Source organism: Panthera onca, chromosome B1 (genome assembly GCF_046562875.1).
Source record: "Panthera onca isolate mPanOnc1 chromosome B1, mPanOnc1 haplotype 2, whole genome shotgun sequence".
NCBI lineage: Eukaryota > Metazoa > Chordata > Mammalia > Carnivora > Felidae > Panthera > Panthera onca.
The window spans coordinates 84947339-84965390 of NC_138342.1; the positions used below are offsets into that span (position 1 = coordinate 84947339).

The following is an 18052-nucleotide window of genomic DNA, read 5'->3' on the forward strand; positions in this document are numbered from 1 at the left end:
TCTCCTTCCATATTGAGTTGGCTATTCTGGGTCTCTTGCCTCTCCATATAAACTTTACAATCAATCTGTCCATATCTATAAAATAACTTGCTGAGATTCTGATTGGAATTGCATTGACTCTATAGATTAAGTTGAGAAAAACTGACATCTTGACACTACTGAGTCTTCCTATCCATGAACATAGACTATCTCTCCATTTTTTAGTTCTTATTTGATTTTGTTCATCAGAGTTTTGTAGTTTTCATCATATAGCACTTGTATGTATTTTGTTAAATTTATACTTAAGTATTTAATTTTGAGGGGTGCTACTGCAAATGGTATTGATTTTTTTTTCAAATTTCACTTGTTAGTATATAGAAAAACAATTACTTTTTTTGCATATGAGCTATATATCTTGCAACCTTGTATAATTGCTTAGTAGTTTCAGGAATTTGTCGGTGCTTTTGGATTTACAAGGTAGACAATTGTATTTCTCCCAACAAAGACAGTTTATGTCTTCCTTCTAAATCTGTGTTTTGTTTCCTTTTCTTGCCTTAATTGCATTAGCAAGAACTTCCAGTAAAATGATGAAGAGTAATAGTGAGAGGGACATTCTTGCCTTCTAAATAATCTTAATGGGAAAGCTTGGAGTTTCTCACATTAAACATGATATTAGCTGTAGGGTTCCTGTCGATAATCCTTATCAAATTGGAAAAGTTTCCCTCTATTCCTGGTTTACTGAGAGTTTTTATTAATGCTTGGCATTAGATTTTGTCAAATACTTTTTCTGCATCTATTGATTTGATCATGTGATTGTTTTTACTGTTTAGTCTATTGATGTGATGGTTGTTAATTGATTTTTGCATGTTTAACAACTTTGAATAACTGGGATAAATTTCACTTGGTCATGGTGTATAATTCTCTTCATTCTTCATTGGATTCAACTTGCGAATATTTTGTTGAGGATGTTTGTGTCTATGTTCATGGGAGATTGGTCTATGGTTTCTTGTAATATCTTTTCTATAATGTCTTTCAATATTCTTTCTTTCTTGTAATATTTTGGTATTAGGGTAAATCTGGCCTCGTAGAATGAGTTAGGACATAGTACCTCTGCTTTTAACCTCTGAAAGCAGTTGTAGAGAATTGGTATATTTTTTTCCTTAAATGTTTTGTAGAATTCACTAGTTAACCTATCAGGGCCTGGTGGTTTCTGCTTTGGAAGGTTATTTATTAATTATTGATTCAATTTCTTTAATACAAAGAAGCTATAGACCTATTCCTATTATCTATGTCTTTTTGTGTGAGATTAGGGAGATTATGTCTTTCCAGGAATTAGTCCATTTCATCTATGTTACCAAATTTGTGGACATAGAGTTATTTTAGTATTCTTTTATTATCCTTATAATGTCCATGGGATTTACAGTGCTGTCCCCTCCCCTTATTTTATTTCTCATGTTAGTAATTTGTGTCTTCTCTCTCTCTGTCTCTTTTTCTCTCTTTAGTAAGTGTGGCTAGCAGCTTATCAATTTTACCAGGTTTTGCAAAGAACCAACTTTTAGTTTCTTAATTTTTTCCTATCGATTTCCTGTTTTCAGTTTCATTGATTTCTACTCTAATTCTGCTCTAATTGGTTCTTTTTATCTGCTTACTTAGGATTCAATTTCATCTTCATTTTTTTAGTTTCTAAAGACAGAAACTTGGATTTGGTCTTAGAACTTTCTTCTCTTCTAATACATGCACTCAATACTGTCAATTTCCCTCTAAGTACTGTTTCCGCTGCATTTCACACATTTTGATAAGTTGTACTTTCATTTTCATTCTGATTAAAAATATTTTTGCAATTTTTTTTTCAAATTTATTCTTTGACCTCTATGTTATTTAGAAGTATGTTTAATCTCCATATACTTGGGGATTTTCCAGTTATCTTTCAGTTATTTATTTATAGTTTAATCCTTTGTAGACTGAGAGCAGACATTGTATGCTTTTTTGTTGTTGTTGTTGTTGTTAAAATGTGTTTTGTGGCCCAAAATGTGATCTATCTTGGTTCATGTTCCATGTGAGTGTGAGAAAAATATGTATTCCTTTGTTGTTGAATGAATTAATCTATAGATATTAATTATATGCAGTTTGTTGGTGGTATTATTGAGTTCAGTTATACCCTTACTGATTTTCTGCCCGCTGGATCTGTTTCTGAGACAGATGTATTGAATTTTCTAACCATGAGAGTGGATTCATTTGCAGTTCTATTAGTTTTTGCCTCACACAGCTTGATGCTCTGTTGTTAGGCATGGGCACATTAAGAATTGTTAAGTATTCTTGGAGAATTGACCCCTTTATCATTACATAATGTCTTTTTTATCCCTGATAACTTTCCTTACTTTTATGTCTGCTCTGTCTGAAATGAATATAGCTACTCCTCTTTTCCTTTGATTAGTATTAGCATGGTATATTTTTCTCTATCCATTTACTATTAAGCATTATATATCTTTATATTTAAAGTGGATTTCTAGTATACAAAATATAGTTATGTCTCATTTTCTGATCTGCTCTGCAATCTCTGTCTTTTTATTGGTGCATGTAGATCATTGACATTCAAAGTGATTACTGATATAGTTAGATTGATGCCATATTCGTTACTGGTATTTTTTTTTTTTTGGCCCTTGTTCTTTGTTCCTATTTTTGTCTTCCACTCTTCATCTATCTTTTGTGATTTTAATTAAACATTTTGTTTGATTTCATTTCCTCTCTCTTTTTAGTATATCAGTTATTCTTTTTTGTCACTTTTTTAAGTGGTTTTCCTAGAGTTTGCAACATACATTTACAACTAATTGAAGTCCACTTTCAAATTACACTATACCACTTCACAGGTAGTATAATAACCTTATAATAAGAAAATAATCCTAATTCCTCCCTTCCATCCTTTTTATCACTGCTGTCATTCATTTCATTTATCTGTAATATATATAATATACCTTAAGTTATACACACACACACACACACACACACACACACAAGCATACATACTCAAATACACCGTTGTTATTATTATTTTGGACAAATTGTTATTTGTTAGATCAATCACCATTAAGAAAAATAAATGTTTTTATTTTACCTTCAGTTATTTCTTCTTTGATTCTTTTCTTTATGCAGATCAGAGATTCTGACCTATATTATTTCCTTCTTTCTAAAAATCTTCTTTTATCTTTTCTTGAAGGTGGCAGCAGTTACTAGCAAGGGATTATCCTAATGTTTGGCTATCCCAGAGAGTTTTTATTTCTTTTTCACTTTTAAAGGATAATTTCATAGGGTGCAGAATTTTGTTTTTGTGGTTTATTTCTTTTACACTTTAAAGATTTCACTCTACTCTCTTCTTGCTTACGTAGTTTCTAAGGAGAAGTCAAATATTCTTGCTTTTGTTTTTCTACATGTAAGTTTTTTTTCCTCTAGGTCATTTAGGATTTTTTCTTTATCTTTGATTTTCTGCAGTTTAAAATTTTTTTAATGTTTATTTTTACACACACGTGAGAAAGAGAGAGAGAGAGAGAGAGCACGGTAGGGGCAGAGAGAGAGGGAGACCCAGAATTTGAATATATTCTCCAGGCTCTGAGCTGTCAGCACAGAGCCCGACATCAGAACTGTGAGATCATGACCTGAGCCAACTTCAAACGCTTAACCCACTGAGCCACCCAGGTGCCCTATTTTCTGCAGTTTGAAGGCAGTATCCTTAGGTGTATTTTTATTTGATATCTAACATTAGTTTGGAGAAATTCTCAGTCATTATTCTTTGAAATATTTCTTCTGTTCCTTTTTTTTCTTCTACTTCTAGTATTCACATTACATGTATGTTACACCTTTGTCGTTGTCTCACAGTCCTTGGATATTCTTTTCAGTTTTTTTTTTGTTTTTGTTTTTAAGGTTTTTTTGTTTGTTTGCTTTGATGTATTCTCTAGCTCAGAGATTCTTTCCTCAATCATGTCCAGTCTACTAATAAACCCATCAAAGACATTCTTCATTTCTGCTACAGTATTTTCAATCTCTAGCATTTCTTTTTGATTCTTTTGTAGGAGTTCCATTACTCTGTTTACATTACCCATCTGTTTTGCATACTGTCTACTTCATACATTAGAGTCCTTAGCATATTAAATCAGAGCTGTTTTAAATTCCCAGTCCGATAATTCCCACATCCTTGCCATGTCTGGTTTTGATGCTTACTCTGTCTAATCGAATTTGGTTTTTGGCCTTTTGATATGCCTTGTCATTTTTCTCAATAGATACGATGTACTAGGTAAAAGGAACTGCTATAAATAGGCTTTTGGTAATGTGGTTCTGAGATGTGGGGGAGGGGAAGCTTTCTAGAGTCCTATGCTTAGTTAGGTTTTAGTCATTTAGTGAACCTATAGCTCTGAACCATGAACTTCATGAGACTGCCTTCGTTTCTGCCCCTTTTATGTGGGACAACATGGCTACAGAGGGCTGCTGTTGGGTATTTCTCATCCCCAGGTCACTTAGACTCTGAGAATACCCCAGTAGATTAGGCTGTCATTAACCAGTCTGCCCTGAGGACAAACCTTTCTTAGAAGAACAGAGTGCTATGGAGTATTTAAAAATGATTTCTTTTCCCCTCCCCCTGCCAGCAGCAGGAGGGGAATTTTCTCTAATATTTTCTGTGGGAATCTAGTCAAGCTCCTGGAGGTAAATCTCAAAATAATGTGGAGGCCCTCCTTCAGCTGGATTCCTTTGCAGTTTTTAACTCTCAGACTTGTCCACACTGAGCATCAATTACAGTTGTGGTTTTCCTACCCCGGCACTGGTTCCTGGGTGGTTTGCAGTCCTAAGTCTACTCTGTAAGTTGAGACTCCCTGTACTTCCCTGACTGTCTCCAATTTGGGGGACAGCAGTTTGTTCTAAGTCCACCCCTTTCTTAAGCATCAAAGAAGACTGGAGATTTTTCAGTCAGTTTAGCTTTTTGTTAGGAGGAGTGTTGATTTCCAAAGCTCCTTACATGTGGGACCTGAAACCAGAAGTCCTATACTTCTTATTTTGCTAAAATAAGAACCTACTAAATTGATAATTTCATAACTTGAAACTTTTTCAGTTATATTACAGACCTGTTTCTTATCAGTAAATACTCTCTGAGAGAATTTTTATTGGTGACAGTATCTTTTTCACAGTGCAGATTTTTATCTAGTCCCTTATTGCTTAAACTGCTTCCAATTTTCTGCAGTATAAACAGTGATTCTGTGAAGGTTCATGGAGATAAATCTTTTTGTATAGTCATGATTATGTCCTCAGGGTAAATAAAATAGCTCTTCTTAACCTAATACCACAGAGGAATTAGCAGAAAACATCTAGATGCTGCTGTGCTAGAATAATTTACACCCTCTTCTTCTAAAGTGTGTTAAATAAAATGGTTTCCTTGCTCTTTCATCAATTCACAAAATGATCGAGCCAGTTCAAAACAACCTTTCACTGTTCTGGGATGTGAGTGTGTGAGTGTGTGTGTGTGTGTGTGTGTGCGCGCGCACATGCGTGTGTGAGAAAGAGAGAGAGACAGAGAGAGACAAAGACAGAGACAGAAAGAAAATGAAACCGTTTATGAAATTGTTAAAGAAATAAAAGCTATTTTTATAGCCTTAGTACTAAGAAAAATCTGGAAATCCCAGATTTTTTTTGGTTTTATTCTGCAATTTTCATAAGGCAGAACAACACCAGAAAAACCACTCTCTTTCTTAGATGTGGCATGCGGATGTTCCTCTCTAGAGGGTATGTCTTTTTGTTATTCTGTTTCACTGACAGAATTACCTATGTGAAACTGGCAACTTCACTTTTTTTTTGGGTAAAATAACCAAATTCTAGCTACTTCCATCTATACTGCCTTTGACTCTTCTTCCTTTTTATCCTGTCAGTGTCCTTTAGCCACAAACCACTAGGAACACACCTGCACTTGAACTATTCGGACTTTTTGTTAGTTGCAATGAAGAGAAGGCACACCATGGAGAACCATGGGCCATCTCAATATGACTATTAGAAAAGACTTACTGTAGGATTTAGGCTTGTTGTTAAGTGATTTGAGGGAGGTTTCAAGAAAGCAGGGTTTTGCTGTAGTTTGCTTGCTGTCAAAAAGCAATTGTAATGTTATGATTTGGTATATTAGTGATCTTTATCCAAAATAAGGTGACCAACTGTCCCAGTATGCTTGAAACTGAAGGGGTTCTTAGGACACAACATGTCAGTGCCCAAACCAGGAAAATTCCCAGGAAAACTGAGAGGAGTAAGTTACCCTAACTAGAGGGCAAGAGAAAAAGAGACGAAGGCTGAAATTGGTAAAGAAGTGATAGCTAGTGACAGAAGCTAGGATTTGGGATGTTTGGTCATTCTTTGTGATTTAGGCAGTGCTCATGTTTTCGCTTGGATTCAGACTTGACTACAAAGTGCTCTCACCCCCGACTTGACCCACCATGGAGGCAGAGTGGCCATGTCTGATGTTGATGTTCTGTGAAATTGTTGATTTCACTAGGACACTGGGCCAGCTCCCAGCCAACACCAAGGTTTTTACACAGTCTTGGGGCGGTTTCTAGCTATCAGGGGCTAGTTTCTTTTTTTCCCCAATTATCTTCTTTGTGGACTTAGGAATACTTTTGGGGTTAACTTAAGAGCTTACAGATGTGATCTAGTTGTTAGAGACTCAGTTTCAGCCACATTGGTCTGTACTCTAATGAGAGGCGTTTGGGCTTTGAAATATTGAGTAATAAAAAAATTATCCTTCACTCTTAATACAACGTTTTTTTCTTCAATAGAAAAACATGTTTTAATGACTAAGACCAAATGCTAAATTACTAAATGTTAAAACAAAAAAAACAAATATCCTTTCCCCTTAAGATTGAAACTCACATTAACATATTTCACTGTTCTAGTGATGCTGCCATAAAGAAAGCCAGTTTTTCGGTATAGAACACACTTTTCACAGAACATATCAACATTTGGATGAATACTGATATTTCACTCTTAAACCAGTGTTGTGCAGAAATACTAGTTTATAAAGTGACATTTCCCAATTTTGCTTTTTTGTTTTTAAAATTAGAAATCTTTTTCACTCTTATGTGGATCCTGAGAAGCTTAACAGAAACCCAAGGGGGAGGGGAAGAAAAAAAAAAGAGGTTAGAGTGGGAGAGAGCCAAAGCATAAGAGACTCTTAAAAACTGAGAACAAACTGAGGGTTGATGGGGGTGGGAGGGAGGGGAGGGTGGGTGATGGGTATTGAGGAGGGCACCTTTTGGGATGAGCACTGGGTGTTGTATGGAAACCAATTTGACAATAAATTTCATATATTAAAAAAAATTAGAAATCTTTTTGAAGTATAAATAATTGTTCTCACTTAAAATAAAATAAATTTCCTTACTTACAGTCATTGAAAAGAGATAGTTCCATCTTTTTCAGGTGTGTTAATTTAATGTCAAGAAAAAATATTACATGGTGGTTGGATTTTTTTTTCGGGGGGAACCTTAAACTAGTAGGTGAACATATATAGTTGGTTTAGATTAGTCACTAAGGTTATAATAATACTAGTTAAATTGTGAAGTGTTATTTTAATTATTAACATTGATTCAGTTATTTTCAACTCAGTTCTGTTGTCCCATATATTAATCAAATTGATTGTTTAACAATTAGTCTTTAAAACAATGGAGGGAATAATATGACCTTAACTATATTATAATTGTGATGTAGTTCACATTCATGTACTTTTCTCCAGGTTCTGATGACTACCTTGAGGTCAATATTCCAATAGACCTAAAAGTGGAACATTCTGGGGAAATAAGTAAGAGACAGGAAATTGAAGAATTATCAAAAGCTTCAAGAGATACCATACCACAGGCAATTGTGCTTCCTGCTGAAATTCCATGTGAGGTCAGTAAGAAACTTTGTTATTTAAGTGGCTCTCTTGTTTTCATAACAGAATGTGGGCTCTAAGATAGTTGGGTACTTTGTTCATGGCTGTGTCCTCAGAATCCAAAACACTCTCTGGCCATTAGTAGGTATTTGGTAAATATTTGTTGAATAGTTAAATATTAAAGAATATATGAAAGCTTCATTTTATCAAATGTTATTTGGCACATTGCAAAAGATATATAATTGCTATATATATAAAGCTACTTAAGAATTTTTTATTTCATTTTAACCAGATCAAGGATTTTATTCCTATAATAGTGAAAACATATTCTTGAATAGAATTTGAAAACACTTATTTTCTAATATCACCAGTTTTTCAATTATTAAACATATATTAAAGGCCTGCGTTATTAAGTGGGAATATCGTAAGAGTTGGAAGAGTTGGTCCTTTCAGGAACAGAAGTATAATGGAGCAAGGAATGTAGTGTGGACTTCTGAGAAGGTGACTATATGAATACATGTCTTCCTGCTAAGTCTTCATTGAAATGGACTACTAAAATAAGCACACTGGTAAAGCTTGGCCTGAATCTGTATCTCCATAATCTCCAGACAGTGACCCTCAGTGTCTGTGTTGTCCTTCAGTGGGACAAGCCAAAGACACTCCTGAGCCTTAGGAGTTGCATGAAAGGATCCTTCTGGTAGAAGCCAGTAGATGTATGCCACTCAATGACAGGGGTTGCGATTGTCTGTCTGCTAGGAGTGTCTTTAGGAAGAGAACCCCCAATCTTGTTGGTATTAGCAGTCTTGGGGGCAGCCGAATTTTCTGTGCAATTGGGCAAAATTTAATCCCTTCACCCCTAGACCCGTTACTTAAGCAGAAGAATCATTGTTTTAAGCAATTATGCTGTTCATTCCAGAGAAACAACAACTTCTTTGACACTACCTTAGAGACTCCAGGAATTGAATCGTTCAAGTTTGAGGGAACCAACACATGTAACCAGGCAAAGAAAAATTACAACTCGCTTAAAGGAATCAGGAACTTGAGGGAGGACAGGCTGAACAATCAGAACCTGTGGCTCCGAGTGAGTCAGAAACAGTGGAAGAGACAGAAATAAATATAAAAAACTGTAATAAACAGAAATGAGAATTATTCTCAAGGAGGTAAAATCAACACAAAAAAGAAAAAAAACCCTCTGGAACTAAACATTGCTCACTGAGAATTATGCAGTGTGTCTTAATAGCTGCTTTGAAAAATACATACAACAGTAAATTTGTTTTAATTTTTTTAATGTTTATTTCTTTTTGAGAGAGAGCAAGACAGAGTGTGAGGGGGGGAGGAGCAGAGAGAGGGAGACAGAATCTGAAACAGGCTTCAGGCTCTGAGCTGTCAGCACAGGGCCTGATGCAGGGCTCCAACTCCCAAAGCGTGGTATCATGATCTGAGTTGAGGTCGGACACTTAACCGACACCCAGGTGCCCCAAGTAAATTTTGAATAATATGAAACCTTCCCCATTATTAAATTTGCAGAGAAATTGAAATCTAAAAATTAAACCCACTGCCCTCCAGGCTGCAATAGCTCAGGTAGATGGTTGGGTAGATTCAGGGTACTTTCAAAAGCAGGATCATGGGCTGTCTTTTATTGACATGGGTACAATTCTTTCAGACTTTCTGAAGTTAAATTATTTCAAAGCTCACTTAGGTACCCCACATTGTAAGGAATCTTAAGAATTGAAAGGTCATACGAGATTACTTTAGCACCAGCCCCACACACTAAAGAATTCAAAATAAACTAATTCCCAGACAAAAAACAGTTGTCCCAGCCAAAATCTTGTGCTCTCGGAACCTAGATCTTAGTACAATCTGAGTCCGTGTAACAATGGCCAAGTACCAAAGGAAAGATCATTTGTATCCAAATGAGTGAAAATCATGTTTCAGATTTGCCAGGGTAACTTTCAGTCAATGCTGGTTGTCTGAAAGCACAACCTGTGAACTTACTCATTTCTGAGACATCTTCCAGTCGGTGAGTGAGTGGAGACAACGGAATATATGGCCTCCTCCCAGTAAGTGATACTTGAGACTTTGCCACCATCTTACAAAAGTTAGGGGGTGCCTGCATGGCTCACTTGATTGAGCATCTGACTTCGGTTGGCTCAGGTCATGATTTCCCAGATCGTGAGTTCGAGCCCCACATTGGGCCCACCGCTGTCAACGCACAACCTGCTTTGGATCCTCTGTCACGCTCTCTCTCTGCCCCTCCCCACTTGTACACTCTCTCCCTCTCAGAAATAAAATAAACATTACAAAAGCTAGAAATTTACAGTGCTAAATTGCCAGTCACCAGGTCTTTTTGGAAGCATGCCTCTTTCACACCCAGCACCTTTGAAATCTACAAAGTGCCCTTCTAGTTTTGTGTTTCCAGTATGCCAGCGCTGAGTTGAGTAATTCTATGTAGTGGCATAATCTTCATTCTCTTTGACTAAGCGGGGGGTGGGGGTAAGGGGTAAGGTCCCTCCTGCTGCTGTTTCTTGCTGTAAAATTAATTCGGTCTGTGGACTTGCCTCGTAGAGGTTCCCTCCCTGTTCCCTCACCTGTGCTGGAGAATCAGCTTTAGTAGATTGTTCAACTGAGGCAGCAGGTAATGCTGCTGCTACTTTTGACCCCAGGAGCATGGGAGTGTTGATCCCTCTGCCTATTCGTCATTCCAAGCATTGTTCCTTTCTATGGATTTTAGATTTCCTAAGCCTTGAAAATCTTGTGCCACTCTAAAAACAGCAGAAAATACATTTTCTTCAACATAGTTTTTCATGTGGTAGTGAAGATAGGCCTCCAGTGTTCTGTTTATGTAAGTTATTCCCTGTCTCTTTGAGAAATACCTTGGTAGGTCTTAAAGGTGCAAATCTACTTAATTTGGCTTCTTCTTTTGCCTTTTCTAGGATTAGCATTCTGTGCTATATTTTAGTATTTTTATTTATTTATTTATTTTGTTATGAGCCAACACATTTGTTTTTCTAGCATATTCCTCTTGATTTTATCTTGTGGAGTAATTGATCGTGAGAGATACGATGTCCAAGTTCTAAGCCTGTCAGACACATTCATTGTATAAAAGAGTCTTATCCAACTTTATGTCCCCAATGAGAAATCCACCTGGGAGGCATTCTTCCATTGGAATAACATATAAACTAGAACTGGACCTGGCCTATTATTTGTTAACTTCTCTGCCCTATGCTGTGTATTACTACAAAGTCCAAATTTCATTAATTCCTCAGACAAACTCCCTCAGAGCAGTGGTTCTCATCTGGGAATGATTTTGCTCCCCCTGCCCCCCGAAGGGATTTGACAAAGCCTGCAGACAATTTTGGTTGTCATCCTGGGGGGATTGCTACTGGCATCTAGGGGTGGTCCCCACCACAATGACTTCTCTGGTCCCAAACCGTCAATAGTGCCAACGTTAAATCCTGTCTCCAAGGACAGGAGATACATTTATGGCCCTTACAGTAATAAACTGCCTTCACATCACCTAATAATGGCATCAAGAATTAGTGCTCCCCTTCAGAGGCTTTTCTGCAATCCGCTCAGTTGTTCTGTAATCACTCGTTAGAGCTGCACAATCTGTAAGCAGTGACTCTTGTCCCTCTTTTTTATGGATTTTACCTGAAGCCTTAAGAGGGAGCCTCTAAATGTTTTCCTCAGTGGGCCCTCTTGGAAAGTACTGTCACTTGCCCTCTGATGCCTCCTGCCTCTTCAGTTACCTCCGCAAGCCTCAGTCATAGGTTCAGCAATGGCTTCGTTATTTCCCCTTCACGAGCTCTATCCTAAAAAGCAGTTCAGAATGAGCTTATCTTCTTTATCTTGTTTTATCTGCATAGACAGGCCTTCAATCTGTTTTCCCTTCCTTTTGGTAGAATTTGTCTACTGCAATCTCAGCTTTTCTCCCCCCAGAATCTCTTACTTCCTTGAGTGTAATTAACTGATATTTCTTAATTTTTATGTTATTCTCCCACTGCTCCTTTTCTGATGATAAGACTGAAATTGTTTTAAAACCAATCCAGTCACTTGTTGATCTCAGGAGCAAATATAATTCTTCAAGTTACAGTATAACATTGAAAGGCCTTTTAAGTGGCTTTAAATCAACATTTGGATCTATATTAATTTCATTGAAGTGTCTTTCTATCCAAATCCTAGAACGTGGAACATTCCCTCAAAAAGACCTTCATTTTATTTGACCTGTTCCTTGACATACCTCTGTAGCTACCACTGTAATGTGAGTCTCCAAACCCACAGTTGCAGACCTGATTATGTAGCCAATAAATCTAGAGAAATCCTTAGACTATATGGAGAGGTGTGATTCTGAGGGGCCCATGGGAAAGTCACAAAGATCTCAGAGATGACCTCCTATGCATTCATTCCTTGGCCCAAGATAGGGTTAAAATAATATACAGAAGCTAATGGCACTTCCCACTTAATTTCTCATACCAAATCACACACTAGTTCTTGGTAATCAACCTTAAAGTCTGATCCTGTGACTTCACTGAAAAGTACAGGAAAAGTTGCAAAAGACTATTGTGTGTATCAATGCCGAAAGGCTTATGTTGTAAGGTGCCACCCCTTTTGGTGGTAAGGTTTTACAGTGACCGAAAGAGGTCTTTACCTTTAACCAAGTGGCTCTCAAACTAAGCTGCAGACGGTGGTTATTGGGGGAGGTTTAAAAAAAAAAAACGTCCCTAAATCCTACCCCCAGAGATTTGGATATAAATGGTCTGGTTTATGGCCTGGACACTGACAGTTTTAAAAGCTGCCCAGGTGATGCTGAAGGTGAGAATTAACAGCCAAATTTGGAACCATTGCCATAACCTAATCCTTGCTGTGCTGTCATGGGTCAGATAGAGGTCAGCTACAGGAGCCTGCACAGTCCTGGCTTAATAAAACACATGCAACTGTGCTCATTAAACTGGTGCCTATGAAAGTAGTCGTGAATATATGAAAAGAACCATTGGTCTGTGTAAAACAGTCATGGTAAGCTGATATGATGGTCCACTAGGGTAAAAATCCTTTGTTGCCTGTGCCTGATATATCGTATAAGCCTAAAGACACCAACCCTAGGAGACCCGGAAACTTCACCCTTTATGTGTTCTACTATAGACCAAGTTTTAGCCCCTTTGTTTAGGTCTCAAGGTTTTGTGACCAATGCCACAAAACTTTAGGCTTTGGAAGGGATAATTATCATAATTCTCTCTGTCCCTGAATGTTCAGCGCCAAACAGGGGATAAACAGATGAGTCAGAAAGATTGAAAGCAAAACAGCAGCTTTATAACTGATAAAGCCAAATTTACGATCCTTTGAGTATTTTCTCCATTGGATTAAGTGTACCCACATAATTAGATTTTTAGTTAAGATGTTCATAATAGTTAAGGACAAGGCTGGACAATGCAGGCCTTCCCTCCTAGAGCAGGCCACTTTCTCCGTGGACATGCAGCAAACAGCTGAAACTGGGAGTCCTGAGGGATGTAAGGAATGGAGCTGGGTGTGTTCAATTTTAAAATGTCACATTTTAACAGACTTATTCCATCTTCATTTTAAAAATATGTACAGATTGTCTCTTATGTACATAATTTTTGCAAGATGCCACAATGATATGAAAAAATAAAAATACTTTCAGGATATTGAAACTCTAGCCAGGAAGCCAACACACAGACAGGAAGAACTAATGAAGAGCAGGGGGCGTGACTTCGCGAAGGTCGAATGAGGAGTGTGAATGTGAAACGCTCCATGATTCCCTTAGAAGTTGCTGTGGGCTGCAGTTGTAGGGAGGGTTTATGAAGCTTGTGAAACCCCGAGTCAGGCCTTGTGGGAGAGGAGAGGAGAAGTGGGGAGATGGAGGGAGAGTAGGAATGAAATGGCACGCCAACATTAGGTACAAACAGGCCTGGTGCAAAATGAAAGTGTAGGGGCCCTTGTTCAAATTAGTAAGCGCTTTAAGGCAGTGACAGCAGAACATTAAAGCAAATGCAGGGCCTTCTAAGTGCACGGCCAGTGCAACAGTCCAGGTCATACACCTGTGAAGCTGGCCTTGGGTACAAATGAAGAAAAGGTTGAAAGGTGGAGTCCTGCCCTCTATTAAGGAGGGAATCTGATGCATTAAGAAGCAGCCTGTGTGAGCACTCATGAATGAGAATGGGTGTGAGCACTCATTAGAATGAGAATGAGAATAATACACTGGGAGAAGATGCTGAGGCAAACTAACTTTGGAAGGGGAGAGGCCAAAGTTGAATAAGCCACAGTGGAAACTTGAAAGGGAGCTCTGAAGAACTTTGATGCAGAGGATCTTGGGGATCGGGGCCAAAATAAATAGGAAGTCATGAAAGGTTTGGTGACAGGTGTGAGCAACAGAGGAACTAAAAAACTGAGCTAGACAGGAGGCCCCGTGAAGAGGAGGTGGTAGATGAGACAAACAGGAGGAGCTCACCTTCCTGACCTCGGGGGTCACATGAGGCAGTGCTTCAGTGTGGCATAGGGAAGAATACAGGGAGGCATTCTTGACATGTGGGATGTGTGAGGACAAGAATGTGTGTCCTGTGGAATAGTGGCATCTTTTCTCCATTTGCAATGCAATTGATGAGGAGAAATTTAGTTTAAAATATCCTGCAGACAAATATTGGGGAGCACCGGACTCCGGTGAAAAAATGGCCGCAGTGGAAGTATGTAGGCTGAACCAATTCTGTGGCATCAACCTTTTTTTTAAGTTTGTTTGTTTATTTTGAGGGGGGGGGAGGGGCAGAGAGAGACAGAGACAGAGACAGAGACAGAGAGAGAGAGAGAGACAGACAGAGAGAGAGAGAGAATCCCAAGCTCCACACTGTCAACATAGAGCCCGATATGGGGCTCAAACTCTGAAACCATAAGATCCTGAAGTGAGCAAAATGAAGGATAGGGCGCTTCACCAGCTGAGCCATCCAGGCGCCCCACATTAATATATTTGTAGAAAGTCTTTGGTACAGAGCGTTAAAGTTGTAAGTTTTATCAGCAGGTGATTTATGCATACACAGATAACTTTTAAATAAGAGAACTTTGAAGTTAATGACTTTTGGGTAAACACAATTTTATAAGAGTATATAAATGAGGTTTCTGTTTATTTTGCGAGGGACTGAAATTTAGTTTGACTTTGAGGAAAGCATTTGGAAGGTGATACCTGAGATAAACATAAAAATGATATTTCATTTTAGTTATTCTGAAGGGTCAAAGAGCACAGTGTAAAGGAGAGTACAGATTGTGATTTAGATAGTTCTGATTAATCTTCAGAATGTAACTCTCTGTATTAGCTACCCTGTTCTTAAAAGAAAACTAATAGCCTTCCATTTTGGTTTCAGTGTGTATATGTGTGTATGTATGTTTTGGTTAGGATTAAAGGAAATATCTTTATATTAAAAGTGCTTAACATAATTCCTAGCATAAAATAGATATTCAGCAAATATTTATTCCTTCTTTTTCTCTGTATTAATGTCAATCTTTTTATCCCTAATTATTTTTCCTGGCTTTTTCCCCAGAATGGTTTTCAATAACTCCTTTTGACTTACATCCATAGATTTAGCTTTCGACGTTAATAAAATCTTGAAACTTTTAGATTTATAACCTTCAGTCATTTCAGTAACCTTCATAGATACTCATCACACATAAAGAGTAACCAGAGAATCTCTATTAGGTAAGATTTAAAACTATTGGATATTTAAAACATTGGACATTAAAACTCATACTTAAAATGTTAAGAGATCTTACAGCTATACCTATTCAGTCCTGTCATTTATAGGTGAATATACTAAGTTCTGGAAAGGCAAAGGAAAAGGATTTAGGGGGGGAAAAAAAAGCTTTGGTTAGCAAATGATGGCTCCCTGGAGGTCTGTAGGTGATGCTCCTTACTCTGAGATAGGGATCCTCTTGGACAGGGAAGAGTCAAGGCCAAAAGGAAGCAACTGTGTCCTCACTTTTTTCAGTTGCAAAAGATGGGGTTGGGGAAAAAGTTGAGAATTCAATAGACACCAAGTTGATAAAATTAAAATGTGGTGAGAGTCACATTTACATATTTTATTTCTGACTATGTTTGAAAAGATAGGACATGATAGAAAACATAATTATCCTGTGCAGACTTTGTTGTTATTAAATATAGTGGGTTCTTTGGTTAATGTAAACTTTTTCAAGGTCCTCATTGGGTTACATGTTTTATCTTATAGAATCCTGGTGAAATATTTATTATTTTGAGAGATGAAGTCATTGGTGATACTGTGGAGGTTGAATTTACATCAAATAGCAAATGTGTTAGAACACAGCCATCCCGTTGGAATAAGACAGTCTGGTGTATGGAAGCTTTAGGTAAGAAATTTTTTTATGCATTAATAAATATAGAACATCATCCTGAGTTTCTTTCAATAAATTAATGATAAATGGTTTCACTTCCTTACAGAAACTAATATTGTTCTGCAGGTGTTTCCTGTGTTTAGCTTTCACATACCCGAGGTTGTTATTATTAATCTGGATTCCCAAAAGTATGAATGTGTAAATTATGAGAAATTAGCTTGTGTACCATGTGGTGAAATGACCGTCAGCAATATCACATATTTTTAAATATGTCAGCAGAGAGCACTTTAATATACATCAGCCATTAAATATGGAACTAAAATTGTTTGCTTTATTATAATAGGATTAATGAACCCTTGGACTGTCGTTCATGAACTTTTTACTTTTTTTTGCCATTCTTTTTCACTATTTATCATCATGGTCCCATTTCTATATACAATCCTCCATCTTTTCCTTATTTAATTTATGAGGTTTACCATTTTATTATCCACCTTTGCTTGCAGCATGATAAATTGTATCAGATTTAAAATTCCAGATGGAGTAGCCACACCTGCCACAATATTGTACTTAAATCAAAGTTTAATAGATTCATTTCTGAATGTTTTGATACAAATGTAGGACTACTTTGTTTTTGAATTTATGATATCTTTTTACAATCAGAGAATAAAATTACCTTATAAAACTTCATAAATATGAACTTTGTAAAATATGTTAAAGTATAAAAGTATATACAATCTTATTATGAACCTGGAAATGTAGTAAAAATATTTAAAATTAAATACTGTGTCAAATACATCCTGAACTTTTTTTTTCCTTTTGGAATGTAGATATTATGAAGCCCATTTATAGGGCACTTACAAACCTTTTCTATTGTGCTATGCAAAGCATGTGTCCCCTCTATGGATTTCCTTGCACAGCCTAGTTGAGAGTTGAATTATAGAAAGGAAGGCCTATACACCAAGCATTTATAAACGTTTCAGACATGGTTCCTGTGATGGATGAAGGTGTGCAGAAGTGAGATGAGAAAGAACTTTGTCTCTTCTCTTTCTCTTCCAAAGCCCCCTACTTCCTTATGCCACATTTTAAAATGATTTAATTAACATTAATTTCTAACTCATTAGTTTTCGAGTTTAAACTAAATCTAGTTAGACTAAAATCGCTACCGAAAAATCAATATTGCAAATTAAGAAGTACTTAGATAGTATTTCCCAAATAGCAAATCAAAGTGTCATATAAAATTATTCACATTAAGATTATATATTCAGTTTACCTAGCACTAAGAGCAGTGCAAAGAATAAATTATGTCAAAATTCAAATGTTTTTCAGAAAAGCAGAAACCTAATAGTCTATATCTTCCAAGATACCAGCCCATAATACTGTCCATGTAGTTGAACAGCAAATTTGTAGTAAAAAACAAATACAACACTATTTACCAGTTACGCTATTTAACCTCTCCAATTCTTATTTTCAATTAGTATGTTTTATAAATTAATAGGATTTTTTTTTCTTTTACCAAAGGTAGCAATAAATAGGATGGTTCCATGAATGTGTATGGAAATATGGATGGGACATACCTCAGCAGAAATGGCCCAGAGTCTTGTTTTTTTTCTGCCTCATGCCACTGTTTCTTAACATTTTTTTTAACCCTAGCAAGAACTACATTTTACATCACAACTCAGTACATATTCAGAAATACATACTTCAAACAGAGGTTTTAAAAGTTGTCATTAGATGGGCGCCTGGGTGGCTCAGTCAGTTAAGCGTCTGACTTCAGCTCAGGTCGCGATCTCACGGTCTGTGAGTTCAAGCCCTATGTCAGGCTCTGTGCTGACAGTTCAG

The 18052-nt window shown here is 37.0% G+C and overlaps 1 protein-coding gene across 1 annotated transcript in view; it reads left to right on the top strand.

The window, feature by feature from the left end:
- BANK1 (B cell scaffold protein with ankyrin repeats 1) overlaps positions 1–18052 on the top strand; it is a 313953-nt gene that overhangs the window by 75220 nt on the left and 220681 nt on the right. The window contains exons 4-5 of the mRNA XM_060654547.3: positions 7730–7884; positions 16090–16228. Coding sequence (XP_060510530.3) covers positions 7730–7884; positions 16090–16228 — 294 coding nt within the window. The remainder of the gene's footprint in view (positions 1–7729; positions 7885–16089; positions 16229–18052) is intronic.